Source organism: Bubalus kerabau, chromosome 5 (assembly GCF_029407905.1).
Source record: "Bubalus kerabau isolate K-KA32 ecotype Philippines breed swamp buffalo chromosome 5, PCC_UOA_SB_1v2, whole genome shotgun sequence".
Taxonomy (NCBI): domain Eukaryota; kingdom Metazoa; phylum Chordata; class Mammalia; order Artiodactyla; family Bovidae; genus Bubalus; species Bubalus kerabau.
This window is the reverse complement of record NC_073628.1, coordinates 59,619,953-59,640,533: the sequence shown is the minus strand read 5'-3', so window position 1 is coordinate 59,640,533 and position 20,581 is coordinate 59,619,953. Positions and strand designations below refer to the sequence as shown.

The window sequence follows — 20,581 nt, the reverse complement described above, 5'->3', positions numbered from 1 at the left end:
TGAAGAGGTCCATACCAGGGCACATTATCATTTAATGGATAAAAAATAATGTTGTTTTTCCAAAGTAAACAGCAATGGGATCATACTTATCAAGAAGTAGCTTAAATATAAATGGGTTGAATGCCCCAACCAAAAGACAAAGACTGGCTGAATGGATACAAAAACAAGACCCCTGCTGTCTAAAAGAGACCCACCTCAAAACAAAGGACATGTACAGACTGAAAGTGAAGGGCTGGAAAAAGATATTTCATGCAATTGGAGACCAAAAGAAAGCAGGAGGAGCAATACTCATATCAGAAAAAATAGACTTTGAAATAAAGGCCATAAAAAGAGACAAAGAAAGATACTACCTAATGATCAAAGGTCAATCCAAGAAGAAGATATAACAATTATAAATATATATGCACCCAACATAGGAGCAGCTCAATACATAAGGCAAATGCTAACAAGTATGAAAGGAGAAATAAACAATAACACAATAATAGTGGGAGATTTTAATACCCGGCCCACTCACACATATGGACATGTCATCCAAACAGAAAATTAGCAAGGAAACACAAACTTAAATGATACAATGAACCAATTAGACCTAATTGATATCTATAGGACATTTCACCCACAAACTGTGCATTTCACCTTTTTCTCAAGTGCACAAGGGCCATTTTCCAGGATACATCACATTGTGGGCCATAAATCTAGCCTTGGAAAATTCAAAAAAAAAAAAAAATCCTTTCAGAGATCTTTTCTGATCACAATGCAGTAAGATTAAATGTCAACTACAGGAAAAAGAAATTATTAAAAATACAAACATATGGAGGTTAAGTAACACGATTCTTAATAACCAACAAAATAATGGAAGAAACCAGAAAGGAAATCAAAATATGCATAGAAATAAATGAAAATGAAAACACAACAACCGAAGACATATGGGAATCAGTAAAAAGAATGCTAAGGGGAAGGTTCATAGCTTTACAAGCCTGCCTCAAGAAACAAGAGAAAAATAAATAACATAATTTTACACCTAAAGCAACTAGAAAAAGAAGAACCTCAGGGTTAGTATACGGAAGGAAAGCATAAAAACTGGGGCAGAAATAAATGAAGAAGAAACAAAGGAGATGATAGCAAAAATCAACAAAATTAAAAGCTGCTTCTTCGAGAAGATAAATAAAATAGAGAAACCATTAGCCAGGCTCATCAAGAAAAAAAGGGAGAAGAATAAAATCAATAAAATTCGAAATGAAAATGGAGAAATCAGAGCAGGCAACACAGAAATACACAGGATCACAAGAGACTACTATGAACAACTATATGCCAACAAAATGGACAACTTGGAAGAAATGGACGAATTCTGAGAAAAGTATAACCTTCCAAAACTGAACCAGGAAGGAAGAGAAAATCTTAACAGACCCATCACAAGCATGGAAATAGAAACTGGAATCAAAAATTTCCAGCAAACAAAAGCCCAGGACCAGACGGCTTCATAGGTGAATTTATCAAAAATTTAGAGATGAGTTAACACCTATCCTTCCCTGGTGGCTCAGAGGGTAAAGCATCTGCCTGCAATGTGGTAGACCTGCATTCAATCCCTGGGTAGGGAAGTTCCCTTGGAGAAGGAAATGGCAACCCTCTCCAATATTCTTGCCTAGAAAATCCCACAGACGGAGAAGCCTGGTAGGCTACAGTCCATGGGGTCGCAAAGAGTTGGACACGACTGAATAACTTCACTTTCACTTTTCTTTTCAACACCTATCCTACTCAAACCCTTCCAGAAAATTACAGAGGAAGGTAAACTCCCAAACTCATTCTGTGAGGCCAACATCACCCTAATTCCAAAACCAGACAAAGAAAAAGAACACTAAAGGCCAATATCACTGATGAACACAGATGCAAAAATCCTTTACAAAATTCTAGCAATCAGAATCCAACAACATATTAAAAAGATCATACATCATGACCAAGTGGGCTTTATCTCAAGGATGCAAGGATTCCTCAATATTCACAAATCAATCAATGTCACACACCACATTACAGATTGAAGGGAAACAAACAAACAAACAAACAAACCACATATGATTATCTCAATAGATGCAGAGAAAGCCTTTAACAAAACTCAACATCCATTTATGACAAAAACCCTCTAGAAAGAAGGCATAGAAGGAACATACCTCAACATAATAAAAGCCATATATGATAAACCCACAGCAAACACTATCCTCAGTGGCAAAAAATTGAAATGATTTTCCCTAAAGTGAGGAACAGGACAAGGGTGCTCACTCTCCCTACTACTATTCAACATAGTTTTGGAAGTTTTATCCACAACACTCAGAGAAGAAAAGGAAATAAAGGACTCCAGATTGGAAAAGAACAAGTAAACCTTTCATGGTTTGCAGATGACATGATCCTCTACATAGAAAACCCTAAAGACACCATGGGAAAATTACTAGAGCTAATCAATGAATATAGTAAATTTGCAGGATATAAAATTAATACACAGAAGTCCCTTGCATTCCTATACACTAACAATGAGAAAACAGAAAAAGAATTTAAGGAATCAATCCCATTCACCACTGTGATGAAATGAATGAAATGCAAAAAAAAAAAAAAAAAAAAAAGAAATGAATAAAATACTTAGGAATAAATCTACCTAAAGAAACAAAAGACCTATACATGAAAGCTATAAAACACTGATGAAGGAAATCAAAGATGACAAAAATAGATGGATAAATATACCATGTTCCTGGGTTGGGAGAACCAATATACTGAAAATGAGTATACTACGCAAAGCAATCTATAGATTCAGTGAAATCCCTATCAAGCTCCAACGATATTTTTTCACAGAACTAGAAAAATTATTTCATAATTTGTGTGGAAATATAAAAAAAAAACCTCGAAAAGCCAAAGCAATCTTGAGAAATAAGAATGGTACTGGAGGAATCAACCTGCCTGACTTCAGACTATACTACAAAGCTACAGTCATCAAGATCGTATTGTACTGGTACAAAGCCAGAAATATAGATCAATGGAACAAAATAGAAAGCACAGAGATAAATCCATGTACCTGTGGACACCTTATCTTTGACAAAGGAGGCAAAAATATACAATGGAGTAAACACAATCTCTTTAACAAACGGTGCTGGGAAAAGTGGTCAACCGTCTGTAAAAGAAGGAAACTAGAACACTTTCCAACACCATACACAAAAGTAAACTCAAAATGGATTTAAGATCTAAACGTAAGATCAGAAACTATAAAACTCCTCGAGGAAAACATAGGCAAAACTCTCTTTGACATAAATCACAGCAAGATCCTCTATGACCCACCTCACAGAGTAATGGAAATAAAAGCAAAAACAAACAAATGAGACCTAATTAAATGTAAAAGCTTTTGCACAATGAAGACAACTCTAGGCAAGGTGAAAAGACAAAACTAATACAATTATGTAAAGTTTAAAAATAAAATAAAATTAAAAAAAAAGACTGACTTCAAAGTGGGAGAAAATAATAGCAAATGAAGCAACTGACAAAGAACTAATCTCAAAATCATATAAACAACTCATGCAGCTCAATACCAGAAAAACAAACGACCCAATCCAAAAATGGGCCAAAGCACTAAGCAGACATTTCTCCAAAGAAGACATACAGATGGCTAACAAACACATCGAAAAATGCTCAGCATCACTCATTGTCAGAGAAATGCAAATCAAAACCACAGTGAGGTACCATCTCATGCCAGTCAGAATGGCTGCTATCTAAAAGTCTAATGCATGAAAAGGTGTGGAGAAAAGGGAACCCTCTTACACTGTTGGTGGGAATGCAAACTACTACAACCACTATGGGTCACAGTGTGGAGATTCCTTAAAAAAAAACTGAAAACAGATCTGCCATATGACCCAGCAATCCCACTACTGGGCATACCCGTTGAAAACGAATTGAAAGAGACACATGTAACCCCAATGTTTGTCATAGCACTGTTTACAATAGCTAAGACATGGAACCCACCTAGATGTTCATCAGCAGATGAATGGATAAGAAAGTGGTGGTACATATGCCCAACAGAATATTTCTCAGCTATTGAAAAGATTGCAGTGGAATCAGTTCTAATGAGGTGTATGAAACTGGAGCCTATTATACAGAGTGATATAAGTCAGAAAGAAAAACACCAATACAGTATATTAACGCATATATATGGAATTTAGAAAGATGGTCACGACGACCCTATATGCAAGACAGCAAAAGAGACACAGATATAAAACCAGAGTTTTAGACTCTGTGGGAGAAGGCGAGGGGGGGATGATTTGAGAGAAAAGCACTGAAACATGTATATTACTATATGTGAAATAGATCACCAGTCTAAGTTTGATGCATGAAACAGGGCACTCAAAGATGGTGCACTGGGACAACCCAGAGGGGTTGGATAGGGAGGGAAGTGGGAGGGGGGTTCAGGATGGGGTACACCCGTGGCTGACTCATGTCAATGTATGGCAAAAACCACCACAATATTGTAAGGTAATTATCCTCCAATTTAAATAAAAAATTAATTAATAGAAAGTTGTTCAGTTTCCAAGTCATGTCCAACTCTTTGTGACCCCATGGACTGCAACATGCCAGGCTTTCCTGTCTCTCACCATCTCCCAGAGTTTGCCCAGGTTCATGTCCATTGAAATGGTGATGCCACCCAACCATATCATCCTCTGTCACCCTCTTCTCCTTCCAGAGAAAAGGCAGTAGTTACCTGCAAGGAGACCCTTACAAGTATCAACAGCTTCTGAAGAATATTTTTTAGGTCATAATGGACTGGCACAACATATACAAAGTAATGAAAGGAAAAAAACTTGCAGCCAAGACTACTGTATCCAGGAAAAACATATTGAAACCATAGTGTGATGTCCCTTCACACCTGTCATAATGGCTACCATGAAAAGGACAACATCAAGTGTTGTCAAAGATGTGGAGAAAAGGGAATCTTTGTGCACTGTTGGTGGGATTGTAAACTGGCAGAGTTGCTATGAAAAAGAATGTGGAATTTCGTTTAAAAATTAAAAATAGAACTGCCATATGATCCAGCTATTCCACTACTGGGTATTTATTCATAGGAACCAAAAACACTAATCTAAAAAGATATATGCACTCCAATGTTCATTGCAGCATTACACACAATAACCAAGGTTTGGAAGCCACCTAAAGAGTCCACTGATATATAAGTTGATAAAGAATGTGTTTTATATATATGCACGATAGGAACTATGACCGAGACATAAAATAGGAAACATTTCCATTTTCAACAATGTGTATGTGTCTAGGATGTATTTATTCTAAGAGATGTAGGTCAGATAGAAAAAGACAAATGCCACATGATTTCACTTATGTATGGAATCTAAAAATAAAACAAAAGGAAAACAGGCTCATACAGATACAGAAAATTAGTGACTTGTTGCAAGAAAGGAGGAGGGGGTTGGCATAGTAGATAAAGGGGATTTTGAAGTACAAACTCCAGTTATGTAATAAGGAAGCCAGAGGGATGTAATATACAGCATACAGAATATGGTCAATAATATTGTAATAAATTTGTTAGGACCTATTGTTACTAGACATACTGCTAGTCATTTTATAATATATGTAAAAGTAAAATCATTATGTAGCCCATTTGAAGCTAACATACTGTTATACATCCAACATTTCAATAAGAAATTCATTTCAAAAAGGATGAAGGGCATATTGAACAAGTAGTAGTAGCATAGTGTTTATGGAGACAAATAGCTTGCAAGTTTCAAATATCTGTTAGTTTTAAAATTCTGTAAGTTGTTCTGAGTATTCTTTTTATTCTTATTTTAAAATCCAAAGTAATATTTGATTATTTTAACATTTTTAATTTAAAGATTATATTTGTACTTTACTCTTTGACCTCTGTACTTCATACAGAAAAAATTGGATGTTCTCAACCACCTCAAATAGACCATGGAACCATTAACTCACCTAGCTCTGCAGAAGAAAGGAGAGAAATACATGAACAAAGGCTGTATGCACACGGCACGAAGTTAAGTTATACTTGTGAAGAAGGCTTCGAGATATCTGAAAATAATGTGATAATATGCCAAATGGGAAAGTGGAGCTCTCCACCTCAGTGTGTAGGTGAGGACACTAGGCAAACCAAACTCTATTTTCATTACCATTCATTAAAACTAATCAATTGTCTTCAAAGTCATGAGACTCGATCCATAAGATTTCTAAATATTTCATGTAATTTATCTACTTGTAGGTCATTTATGTATTAAAATAAAATGCATATATTTATACATTAAATCAAATTTGACATATAAAATTAATCATTTTTGTTATTAATAATTCCATTAGTTCTATAGAGAATCACTTTTCAATGTGGCAATTATTTTGTATTAACACCAGATGTGCAATAAAATAAACCTAACTATTTATATTAGTAAAACTATTTATATTCCTATCTATTTAAGTTTCAAAAAAAATGTCTTTTGTCTTCCCTAAAATGTCCCTTTTAATTTCTTACAATATATAGTACTTTTCCTAAGTGTGGCGTCTCAATGTGTTTTTCTTTTATTACTCATGATTGGTTAGAGCAGCACTGATGTTTTCTTTCATATATTGGTAATTTCAGTTTCAATTTATTGCTCAAGTGGACACACCAGACTGGTAATTTTAAGAAAAATTTTTGCACTTTCCTCCCATGTCATGGAAGTTCCTGTATAATGATTTATTATTTTCAAGTAAAACTACCAAATATGTTGACCAGGACATCAAATTAAATTTCAAAGTTAGCAAAACATGAAATCATTCTTTCATTTCTTCCCAGGACTTCCTTGTGGACTTCCACCTTATATTCAGAATGGTGTTGTATCTCACAAGAAAGACAGTTACCAATATGGAGAAGAAGTTACTTACGACCGTGATGAAGGGTTTGGAACTGATGGACCTGCATCTATAAGATGTTTAGGAGGGGAATGGTCTCGTCCACAAGATTGCATAAGTATAGTGTTTTCCCTTTTTTTCTAAAGCTGACAAATATCTTTTAATTCAAAGCATAAGTGGCCCAAATATGAAATTAAGCAGTAATTCTAGAATTTAACAAGGTATCTATGAAGAGTTCTGAATTCTGGTAGAGAATTAATAACCCTAGAAATAATAAAAGTTTGATTTGTTGTTGTAGTTCAGTCATTCAGTCGTTTCTGACTCTTTGCAACCCTATGGACTGTAGCAAGCCAGGCATCCCTGTCCTTCACTGTCTCCTGGTGTTTACTTAAACCAATGTCTATTGAATCGGTGATGCCATTCAACCATCTCATCGTTTGCTGTCCCCTTCTCCTTCTGCCCTCAATCTTTCCCAGCATCAGGGTCTTTTCCAATAAGTTGTCTCTTCGTATCAGGTGAACAAAGTATTGGAGCTTCAGCTTCAGCATCAGTCCTTTGAATGAATATTCAGGGTCGATTTCTTTTAGGATTGACTGCTTTGATCTTGCAGTCCAAGGAACTCTCAAGAGTCTTCTCCAGCACCATAGTTCGAAAGCATTAATTCTTTGGAACTTACTGTCCAAATCTCAAATCATACATGACTACTGGAAAAGTCATAGCTTTGGCTAGGTGGAGCTTTGTTGGCAAAGTGATGTCTCTGCTTTTTAATATGCTGTTGAGGTTTGTCATAGCTTTTCTTCCAAGGAGCAAGCGTCTTTTAATGTCGTGGCTTCAGTGACCATCCACAGTGATTTTAGAGCCCAAGAAAATGAAGTCTGTCACTGTTTCCAGTTTTTCCCCATTTATTTGCCGTGAAGTGATGGGACCAGATGCCATGATCTCCATTTTTTGAATGCTGAGTTTTAGGCGAGCTTTTTCAGTCTCTTCTTCCACCTTCACCAAGAGGCCCTTTAGTTCCTCTTTACTTTCTGCCATTAAGGTGGTGTCATCTGAGGCATAGCTGAGGTTATTGGTATTTCTCCTGGCAATCTGGATGCCAGCTTGAGCTTCATCCAGCCAGGCATTTTGCATGATGTACTCTGCATTTAAATTAAATAAGCAGGATGACAATATACACCCTTGAAGTACTCTTTTTCCAATTTTGAGCCAGTCAATAGACCATGTATGGATCTAACTGTTACTTCTTCACCTGCATAGTTTTCTCAGGAGAAAAGTAAGATGGTCTGGTATTCCCAACTCTTCAAGAATTTTCCAAAGTTTGTTGTGATCTACACAATCAAGTGCTTTAGTGTAGTCAATGAAGCAGATGTAGATGTTTTTCTGGAATCCCCTTGCTTTTTCTGTGATCCAATGGAGGTTGGCAATTTGATAACACTAAACTATCTCTTTCACATCATCTTGGGTGGAGTTTGAACATCCTCTGATATACATCTCAGATTTCTGGTTTCTGTTCCTGTACTATGGTTGAACTCTGCTCTTGTCAGTACTCAATTTGCTGTTAATTTGCTGTTTGGTAATCATTTCTTTGTAATATGCAAATTTCTAAGACATTTAACATAATTCAGATCAGATCAGTCGCTCAGTCGTGTCTGACTCTTTGCGACCCCATGAATCGCAGCATGCCAGGCCTCCCTGTCCATCACCAACTCCCGGAGTTCACTGAGACTCACGTCCATCCAGTCAGTGATGCCATCCAGCCATCTAATCCTCTCTGGTCCCCTTCTCCTCTTGGCCCCAATCCCTCCCAGCATCAGAGCCCTTTCCCAGGAGTCAACTCTTCACATGAGGTGGTCAAAGTACTGGAGTTTCAGCTTCAGCATCATTCCTTCCAAAGAAATCCCAGGGCTGATCTCCTTCAGAATGGACTGGTTGGATCTCCTTGCAGTCCAAGGGACTCTCAAGAGTCTTCTCTAACGCCACAGTTCAAAAGCATCAATTTTTCGGTGCTCAGTCTTCTTCACAGTCCAACTCTCACATCCATACATGACCACTGGAAAAACATAGCCTTGACTAGACGAACCTTTCTTGGCAAAGTAATGTCTCTGCTTTTCAATTTACTGTCTAGGTTGGTCATAACTTTCCTTCCAAGAAGTAAGCGTCTTTTAATTTCATGGCTGCAATCACCATCTGAAGTGATTTTGGAGCCCCCCAAAATAAAGTGAGACACTATTTGCACTGTTTCCCCATCTCTTTGCCATGAAGTGATGGGACCAGTTACCATGATCTTAGTTTTCCGAATGTTGAGCTTTAAGCCAACTTTTTCACTTTCCTCTTTCACTTTCATCAAGAGGCTTTTTAGTTCCTCTCACGTTCTGCCATAAGGGTAGTGTCATCTGCATATTTGAGGTTATTGACATTTCTTCTGGCAATCTTGTTTCCAGCTTGTGCTTCTTCCAGCCTAGTGTTTCTCATAATGTACTCTGCATATAAGTCAAATAAGCAGGGTGACAATATACAGCCTTTTCCTGTTTGAAACCAGTCTGTTGTTCCATATATATTAGCGACTTCTAATTTTTCAAGTTAACTTTTGCCTAGTGTGTAATTTTTGCAATCACCACTTGAACATGTTTTCATGTTTGAAGAGACTTTTTTTTTTTTAGACGACATACAGCTGAGTCTTGTTTAGGTGCCTACCCTGCCATTTTCAGGTTTTTAATTGATGCATTTAGGACCATTTATATTTAAAGTGACTTATTAACTATTAAGGACAGTCTGCCATTTTCTTATTTGTTTTGTGTGTGTTTCCTTCAGTTTTCAACGTTTTTCTTTCCTTGACTTCCTTGTGAATTTTTGAACATTATAAAATAATTTGACTTGGATCTGCATTGTTTTTGATTATACGTCTTTGCATGGTTTTCTTAGTCTCTCGAGATATTAAGATACATTTACGTAGTTTATTCGGAGAAGGCAATGGCACCCCACTCCAGTACTCTTGCCTTGAAAATCCCAGGGACAGGGGAGCCTTGTGGGCTGCCATCTATGGGGTCACACAGAGTCCCATATGACTGAAGTGACTTAGCAGCAGCAGCAGGTAGTTATTCACTCCCTACTGTTGCTGACATTTTACCAACTCAGATGAAATGTGAAATGCTTACTTCCATTTAGATTTATTGGTTCTCTCCACATTTTTTTTTTAGTGTTTTTTTTTTAATTTAATTTTATTTTTTAAACTTTACATAATTGTATTAGTTTTGCCAGATATCAAAATAAATCTGCCACAGGTATACATGTGTTCCCCATCCTGAACCCTCCACCCTCCTCCCTCCCCACACCATCCCTCTGGGTCGTCCCAGTGCACCAGCCCCAAGCATCCAGTATCATGCATCGAACCTGGACTGGCAACTCGTCTCCACATTTTTAACATAAATGTCTCTAGTATCCTCTCTATATACATTGAGCACCATATCAGATGACAACTTTGCACAACTATAATAAAATCAACAGGGAAATCATACTCTTATTATATTTACCCTTTCTTAAAAACAAAAACAAAAACAAAAAAAACACTCCATTCTAAAATCTCAATTCCTTTTCTGTTTTGCTTTCTTTTGAAAAGTTCTTAAGTATAGTTCTGCTGGAGACAAATTTTCTCAGTTTTACTTTGTTCGGGAAATTCTTTCTTTCTCTCAATTCAAAAGGATAATTTACAATATAGAATTTGGAGTTGACAATTATTTTCATCCAGCTTTGGAAAAATGTTCTCACTTCTTTCTGGCTCTATGCTCATCGATGAGATTGCCACCGATGCTTGAATCCTTTTTTCCAAATACGTATTGCATAATATTTATCCCAAATAAGTATTGCATATCTATAAAGCTGTTTATGAGATTCTTTTCTGTAAGTTTCAGGAATTTGAACATGATGTATCTTGTTTAACTTTTTAATCAGTATTGGCATATAGCCAATTAACACTGTTGTGCTAACTTCAGGTAAACAGCGAAGGGACTCAGCCAAATATATGCATGTGACCATTCTCACTCAAACTCCCTTCCTATCAAATCTGCCACATTACATTCCACAGAGTTCCCTGTGCTATACAGTAGGTCCTTATTTGTCATCCATTTAAAAAATAGCAGTGTGTTCATGTCCACCCAAATTCCCTGTCTCTTCTCCCATCATTCCCCATGGCAACCATAGATTCCTTCTCTAAGTCTGTGAGTCTGTTTCTGTTCCACAAATAAGTTTATTTGCAAAATTTCTTTTAAGATTCCATATATAGGGGATGTCTTACAATTTTTCTCCTTCTCTGTCTAACTTCACTCAGTATAACCCTCTCTAGGTCCATCCATATTTTTGCAAATGGCATTATTTCATCCTTTTAGTGGATGAGTAATATTCCATTGTATATTTGTACCACATCTTCTTCATCCATTTCTCTGTTGATGTACATAAAGTTGATTTCATATCATGACTATTGCAAACAGGGCTGCAATGAACATTAGGGTGCGTGTTTCCTCTTAGACCAAGTTTTTCATCAGATCCATGCCTGGGGCAAGATTGCAGGGTCATATGGTAGCTCTATTTTTAGTTTTCAGAGGAGTGTAAATACTTGTCTCCATAGTGGCTGTATCAACTAATAGTGTAGGAGGGTTACCTTCTCCACATATTCGCCAGCATAGCTCTTTTGACTCATGTTAAGGGATATCATGCTGTAGTTTTTATTTGAATCTCTCTAATAATTAGTGATATGAACATCTTTTCATGGGTGTCATGCCCATCTAAATGTCTTCTTTGAAGAATAAACCTAAGGAGACAGAAGATGTGTAATCTGAAAACTGTAGTACACTAATGAAAGTAATTGAAGACAAAAACAGAAGGATATACCACTATCTTAGATTAGAAAAATCAATATTGTCAAAATGACTGTACTACCAAAAGCAATCAACAGATTTAATGCAATCCATATGTAATTACCAATGGCAATTTTTCACAACTCTAGCAAAAAAAAAAAAAAACTTAAAATTTGAATGGAAACACAAAAGGCCAATAATAGACAAAGCAAACTTGAGAAAGAAAAATGGAGCTGAAGGAACGACACTCTCTGACTTCAGACTATACTACAAAGCTCTAGACATATATATATATATATATATATAGTACTCATTATGACATCAAGGCTTATGAATCAGTGAATTGAAATGGACAGGAATGGCAAATTTAATTCAGATAACCATTATATGGGCAAGAATTCCTTAGGAGAAATGGAGTAGCCCTCACAGCCAACAAAAGAGTCTGAAATGCAGTACTTGGGTGCTTTCTCAAAAACAACAAAATTATCTCCATTCATTTCCAAGGCAAGCCACATAAAATCACAGTAATCCAAGTCTATGGCCCACCCACTAATGTCAAAATATATGAAGTTGACTGGTTCTATGAAGACTTATATTGCATTCTAGATCAAATCATCAAAACCAAAAAAATCTGCTTTTCATACGGGGAACTGGAATGCAAGGTAGGAATAAAAAGAAACCTGGAATGACAGGCAAGTTTGGCCTTGGAGTGCAAAGTGAAGCAGGGGAAAGGCTAAAAAAGTTTTGACAAAAGAAGACATGGGTCATAGCAAAAACCCTCTTCAGAAACACAAGAGACAATTCTACGCATGGACATCATAAGATGTTCAGTACCGAAATCAGAATGATTATATTCTTTGCAGTCAAAGATAGGGAAGCCCTATACAGTTGGCAAATCCAAGACTGGAAGCTGACTGTGGCTCAGATCATGAGGTCATTATTGTGAAATTCAGACTTGAATTGAAGAAAGCAGCGAAAACCATTAGGCCATTCTGGTCTTTTAGGATTATATAGCAGAAAGGATAAAAATATTCAAGGGATTAGATCTGAGAGAGTGCCTGAAGAACTATGGATGGAGGTTTGTAACTTTGTACAGGAGGCAGTGAGCAAAACCATCCCCAAGAAGCAGAAATGCAACAATGCAAAATGGCTTTCTGAGAAGGACTTACAAAGAGATGAAAAAAGAAGAGAAGCAAAGCGCAAAGGACAAAAAGGGAAATATACCCATCTGAATGCAGAATCCAAAGAGGAGCAAGGAGAGATAAAAAAGCCTTATTAAGTGAGCAATGCAAAAAAATAGAGGAAAGCAATACAATGGGGAAGACTAGAGATATCTTCAAGAAAATTAGAGAGAGCAAGGGAACATTTCATGTAGTGATGGGCACAGTAAAGGGCAGAAAGAGTATGCCCCTAAGAGAAGCAGAAGGTATTAAGAAGCGGTGGCAAGAATATACAGAAGAACTGTACAGAAAAGGACTTAATGACCCAGATAACCACAAGTCACCTGGAGCCAGAAATCCTGGAGTGAAATCAAGTGGGCATCACTATAAACAAAGCTAGTGGAGGTGATGGAATTCCAGCTGAGCTAGTTCAAATGCTAAAAGATGATGCTGTGAAAGTACTACACTTAATATGCCAGCAAATTTGGAAAACTCAGCAGTGGCTATAGGACTGGCAAAGGTGAATTTTTATCCCAGTCTCTAGAAGGGCAATGCCAAAGAATGTTCATACTACCACAACACAACTGGGCTCATTTCACATGCTAGCAAGGTAATACTCAAAATCCTTCAAGCTGAATTTCAACAACATGTGAACTGAGAAATTTGAGACGTACAAGCTAAATTTAGAAAGATGGCGAAACTAGAAATTAAATTGACAACATCCGTTGGATCATAGAAAAAGCAAAGGAATTGAAGAAACTCTCTGCTTCATTGACTAAAGTCTTTGACTGTGTGGATCATAACAAACTGTGGAAAATTCTTACAGAGATGGGAATACTTGACCACCTAACCTGCCTCCTGAGAAACCTGTATGCAGGTCAAGAAGCAACAGTTAGAACTGGAATGGAACAACAAACTGATTCAAATTGGGAAAGGAGTATGTCAAGGCTATATTGTCACCCTGCTACTTGAACATCACACAAAATACCAGGCTGGAAAAAGCACAAGCTGGAATCAAGATTGCCAGGAAAAATACCAATAACCTCAGATACACAGATGACATCACACTAATGTCAGAAAGCAAAGAGGAACTAAAGAGCCTCTTGAAAATGGTGAAGGAGGAGATTGAAAAAGCTAGCTTAAAACCACATTCAAAAAACGAAGATCATGGTATCAGGCTCCATCAGTGTATGTCAAAAATGGGGGAAAATGGAAACAGTGACAGACTTCCTTCTTTTCAGCTTCACAATCACTGTGGATGCTGACTGCAGCCATGAAATTAAAAGACTCCTTGAAAGTAAAGCTATGAAAACGTCGGCAGCATGGTAAGAAGCAGAGACATCACTTTACCAACAAAGGTTCATATTGTCAAAGTTATGGTTTTTCAAGCAGTAATGTATGGATGTGAATGTTTGAGCACAAAGAAGACTGAGTACCAAAGAATTGAGTTTTTGAACTGTGGTGCTGGAGAAGACTCTGGAGAGTCCCTTAGACTGCAAGGAGATCAAGCCAGTCAATCCTAAAAGAAGTAAGTCTTAAATTTTCATTGGAAGGACTGATGCTGAAGCTGAAGCTCCAGTATTTTGGCCACCTGATGAGAAGAGCTGACTCATTGGAAAAGAACCTGATATTGGAAAAGATTAAGCACAGGAGGAAAAGGGACATCAGGGGATGAGGTGGTTGGATGGTATGATCGACAGAATGGACATGACTTTGAGCAATTTCTGTGAGTTAATGAAGGACTGGGGAGCCGGGCTTTCTACAATCCATAGGGTTTCAAAGAGTCAGAAACAATTGAGCGACTGAACAACACAACAGGAACTGATTATGATGTATCTTGACATTAAGTTTTTTGGCTCCATCCCATTTGGAATTCACTGAGCAGTTTTAGCATGTAGTTGTTGTTTTTGGTGAGTCACTAAGTCATATGCCCTATTGGAAAAATTATCATCCATTATTTAAAAAAAATTTTTTTTGGAGTGTATTTCCTATACAATATAGTGTTAGTTTCACTGTACATCAAAATGAATTGGCTACACATATACACATATCCCCATTCTTTTGGATTTCCTTTCCATTTAGACCATCAGAAAATGATCGCACAGGGACCTCAGCCATTATTTTTTTTGATCTTTTATTCTTTATTTTCAACTTCACGTTCAACCTTCTTTGGTATCTTCCCACAGGTCCTTGAAGTTATGTCCATTACCTTTCAGTTTATTTTCAGGTCAAACTTATTGATCATTCTGCCATCTGCAATATATTGTCAATCCATGTGGTTTTCTAATAATCTATTCTCTATTTCTACCAATCAGACTAGATTTTTAAAAACCATCATCCAATGATTTCAATATCTGTGTCATCTCAGTGTTGTCTTCTGTTGATTGCTTTTTCTCTTTTGAGGTTTACCCGGTCTTTGGTCTGATAAAGGATTTTCAACTGTATTCAGACACTTGAGCTTTTATATCTTGAGACTAAGGATGTTATTGGACTCCTTCATTAATCAGGCCTCCCTTACTGCCATGTAGGGTGCAAGTCCAAGGTTCCCACCTGGCCTCCTCTAACACCAGGAGAGAGGGCAGAGGTTTCTTGTTTCCTCATTCAGTTCAGTTCAGTTCAGTCGCTCAGTCATGTCCCACTCTTTGCAGCCCCATGAATTGCAGCACGTCAGGCCTCCCTGTCCATCACCAATTCAGGGAGTTCACTGAAACTCATGTCCATCGAGTCGGTGATGCCATCCAGCCATCTCATTCTCTGTCATCCCCTTCTCTTCCTGCCCCTAGTCCCTCCCAGCATCAGGGCCTTTCCCAATGAGTCAACTCTTCGCATGAGGTGGCCAAAGTATTGGAGTTTCAGCTTCAACATCAATCCTTCCAATGAACACCCAGGACTGATCTCCTTTAGGATGGACTCTTTGGACCTCCTTGCAGTCCAAGGGACTCTCAAGAGTTTGCTCATTATGTGGTTGAAAATGTGAGCTGCTGACTTGGACCCTGTAGATCAAGGCATGGAAAGAATTGGTCTGAGGTTTCTGCCATCGTGTGTCTAGACTAAATCAGTCCAGTTCAGTCGCTCAGTCATGTCTGACTCGTTGCACCTCCATGGACTGAAGCACACCAGGATTTCCCATCCATCACCAACTCCCAGAGCTTAACTAACCTCACATCTATCCAGTCAGTGATGCCATCCTACCATCTCATCCTCTGTTATCCCCTTATCCTTCCCCCTTCAATCTTTCCCAGCATCAGAGTTTTCTCCAAAAAGTCAGTTCTTTTCATCTGCTGGCCAAAGTATTGGAGCTTCAGCTTCATCATCAGTCCTTACAATAAATATTCAGGACTGATTTCCTTTAGGATTGACTGGTTTGATCTCCTTGCTTTCCAAGGGACTCTCAAGAGTCTTCTCCAAAACCACAGTTCAAAAGCATCTATTTTTCGGTGCTAAGCTTTCTTTATATTCCAACCCTCACATGCATACATGATGACTGAAAAAATCATAGCTTTCGCTAGGTGGAATTTTGTTGTCAAAGTAATGTCGCTGCTTTTCAATATGCTGTCTAGGTAGGTTATAACTGTTTTCTATGGAGCAAGTGTCTTTTAATTTCATGGCTGCAGTCACCATCTGCAGTGGTTTTGGAGCCCCCAAAATAAAGTCTCTCACAGTTTCCATTGTTTCACCATCTGTTTACTGTGAAGTGATGGGGCCAGATGCCATGACCTTAGTTCTCTGAATGTTGATTTTTAAGCTAACTTTTCCACTCTTCTCTTTCTATTTCATTAGGGGATTCTTTAGTTCTTCTTCACTTTCTGCCATAAGGGTGGTGCCATTTGCATATTTGAGGTTGTTGATATTTCTCCTGACATTATTGATTCCAGCTTGTGGTTCATCCGGCTTGGAATTTTGCTTGATGTACTCTGCATATAAGTTAAGTAAGCAAGTGACAGTATACAGACTTGATGTGCTCCTTTCCTGATTTGGAACCAGTTTTTCTTCCATGTCTGATTCTAACTGTGGCTTCTTGACCTGCATACAGATTTCTCAAGAGGCAGGTCAGGTGTTACCATCTATTTAATTTCCACAGTTTGTTGTGATCGACACAGTCAAAGGTTTTGGTGTAGTCAATAAAACAGAAGTGGATTTTTTTGTGGAACTCTCTTGCTTTTTTGATGATCCAATGGATGCTGGCAATTGGATCTCTGGTTTCTCTGCCTTCTCTGAATCCAGTTTGAACTTCAGGAATTTCATGGATCATGTGCTGTTGAAGCCTAGCGTGGAGAAGTTTGAGCATTACTTTACTATCATGTGAGATGAATGCAATTTTACGGTAGTTGGAATATTCTTTGGGATTGCCTTTCTTTGGGATTGGAATGAAAATTGACATTTTGCAGGGCTTTGCTCCCTGATGAATTTGCTGGCATATTGAGTGCAGCACTTAAAGGGCATCATCTTTAGGATTTGAAATAGCTCAACTGGAATACCATCACCTCCACTAGCTTTGTTCACAGTGATGCTTCCTAAGGCCTACTTGACTTTGTATTTTAGGATGTCTGGCTGTAGGTGAGTGATCACACCTTTGTGGTTATCTGGGTCATGAAGATCTTTTTTGTATAGTTCTTCTGTGTATTCTTGCCACCTCTTCTTAATACCTTTACTTCTGTTAGGTCCATACCATTTTTGTCTTTTTTAGTGCCCACTGTTGCATGAAATGTCCTTGGTATCTCTAAATTTCTTGAAGAGATCTCCAGTCTTTCCCTTGAGGCAACCATTTTGCCTTTTTTACGTTTCTTTTTATTGGGGGTGATTTAGATCCCTTCCCCTTGTACAAAGTCAGGAACCACTGTCCATAGTTCTTCAGGCATTCTGTCTTATCAAATCCCTTGAATCTATTTGTCTCTTCCACTCTAATTGTAAGGGATTTGAATTAGGTCATGCCTGAATGTCTAGTGGTTTTCACATCTTTCTTCAATTTAAGTATGAATTTGGCAACAAGGAGTTCATGATCTGAGCCACAGTCAGGTCCCATTCTTGTTTTTGTTGACTGTATAGAGCTTCTCTACCTTTGGCTGCAAAGAATATCATCAGTCTGACTTTGGTATTGCCATGTGTAAAGTTTTCCATGGACATTTGGTGATGTCCATGTGTAGAGATTTCACTTGTGTTATTGGAAGAGGATGTTTGCTATGACCAGTGTGTTCTCTTAGCAAAACTCTGTTACTCTTTGCCTTGCTTCATTTTGTACTCTTAACACCAAACTTGCCTGTTAGTCCAGGTATCTCGACCTCGCACTTTTGCATTCTAGTCCAATATAGTGAAAAGGACATCTTTTTGCTTGTTAGTTCTAGAAGTCCTTGTACATCTTCAGAAAACCATTCCACTTCAGCTTCTTTAGCATTACTGTCCAGGGCATAGACCTGGATTACTGTGCTTGTCAATGGTTTGGCTTGGAAATGAGCAGCAATCATTATGTCATAATTGAGATTGCATGCAAGCACTGCATTTCAGACTGTTTTGTTGACTATCATGGCTATTCCAATTCTTCTTAGGGATTCTTGCTCAGAGTAGTAGATATACTGGTCACCTGAATCAAATTCACCCATTCAAGTCCGTTTTAGTTTGCTGATTTTTAAAATGCCGATGTTCACTCTTGCCATCTCCTGTTTGACCACTTCCAGTTTGCCTTAATTCATGGACCTAATATTTCAGGTCCCTATGCAATAGTGCTCTTAACAGCATCAGACTTTACTTCCATCACTAGTCACATCCACAATTGGATGTTGTTTTTGCTTTTTCTTCATCTCTTCTTTCTTTCTGGAATTATTTCTCCACTGATCTGCATATTGGGCACTTCCCCACCTGAGGAGTTCATCTTTCAGTGTCATATCTTTTTGCCTTTTTATACTGTTCATGGGGTTCCCAAGGGAAGAATAATGAAGTGGTTTGGCATTCCCTTCTCTAGTGGCCCACATTTTGTCAGAATCCTCTGCCATGACCCATCCAATTTGAAGGCCCTATACGGCATGTCTCAGAATTTCATGGAGTTCTACAAGGCTGTTGTCCATGTGATCAGATTGGTTAGATTTCCGTGATTGTGGTTTTCATTCTGCCTGCCCTTTGATGGATGAAGATAACAGGCTTATGTAAGCTTCGTAATGAAAGAGACTGACTCATGGTGAAACTGGGTCTTGGTCTGATGGAAGGGGCCATGATCAGTAAATCTTTAGTTCAATTTTCTGTTGATGGGTGGGGTCGTGTTCTCTCCCTGCTTTTTGACCTGTGGCCAAACAATGGTGGAGATAAGGAAGATACTGGTGACCTCCTTCAAAAGGTCTTATTCACGCACTGCAGCACTGAATGTCCCCAAATCTGCAGCAGGCCACTGCTAACCCCTGCTTCTGCTGAAGACTCCTGGACACTGATGAGCAAGTCTGAGTCAGTCTCTTGTGGGGTCACTGTTTCTTTCTCCTGGGTTCTTTTGTGCATAAGGTTTTGTTTGTGCCCTCTAAAAAACTGTTTCTGCAGTCCTGTGTAGGTTCTGGTGGCTCTGTTGTGGGGTTAATTGTAGCCTTCTCCAAGAGGGCTTATGCAATACCCAGGTCTACTGCACCCAGAGCCCCTGCCCCTGTAGCAGTGCACTGCCCACCCATACTTCTGCAGGAGACACTCAGACACAATTCTGGCTTAGTCTCTGTGGGGTCTCTGGGTCCTGGTGCACACAAGAACTTAGTGTACACACTTAGTGTAGTATTTCTAGACTAACTCAGTATTGTGAAAACTGTATCTTTCTAGGCTACTCTTTTCTGGGACTTTTCTTTTCTTTTTTTTTTTAAATTTTATTTTATTTTTAAACTTTACAATATGGTATTGGTTTTGCCAAATATCGAATGAATCCACCACAGGTATACATGTGTTCCCCATCCTGAACCCTCCTCTCTCCTCCCTCCCCATACCATCCCTCTGGGTCTTCCCAGTGCACCAGCCACAAGCATCCAGTATCATGCATCGAACCTGGACTGGCAACTTGTTCCATATATGACATTATACGTATTTCAATGCCATTCTCCCCAATCATCCCACCCTCTCCCTCTCCCACAGAGTCCAAAAGCCTGGGCCTTTTCTTAAAGAGATCAGCTGCTTCATGAGACTTTTTTTCTTTCTGAACCTGTATTATTTCTGGGTTGCTGTCTCAGTGGCACATTCAGGGTACATAGAAGGCAAAATGAAGACCCCAAGGACTCTCTTCAGTGTAACTCTTTGAATCCCAAGGTCCCTAAGCAGATTGACCTACTACTTGTTTCACAGTCTCCTGTGTTGGTTTTCATAATATGCTCAGGACCTTTATTTGGCAGAAGGAATACTTAGCAGATGCTATAAGCACAAATATTTTTACCTCATCTTGTCCAGAAATGGAAGCCAAAGTTTCCTTTCACAGACACTGCAACATGTTGTATAAAAGGGTAATTTATTTTTATCTTAGCGATCCATCTTCCCTGCATATACTCTGAAAGAAAACATGTTTGAACATCAGGACACTGCAAAGCAGACATATTGGTTAAAGTACTATATGTGCTTCCATGGTGGTAAAATAGGTCTTAAAATGTGCATTTCTGATTAAGTGATTAAAATTCCTTCAATAAATCATTTCTGTCATCAGAAATCTCAAGTTTTGGTATGACATATTTGACTGCATTTTTATTT

General features: G+C 38.2%; 1 protein-coding gene across 1 annotated transcript in view; it reads left to right on the top strand.

Annotated features, from left to right (window-relative positions):
- Positions 1 to 20,581, top strand: part of LOC129654238 (complement factor H-like) — a 65,914-nt gene that overhangs the window by 19,709 nt on the left and 25,624 nt on the right. The window contains 2 exon segments of the mRNA XM_055583755.1: positions 5,917 to 6,126; positions 6,821 to 6,994. Coding sequence (XP_055439730.1) covers positions 5,917 to 6,126; positions 6,821 to 6,994 — 384 coding nt within the window.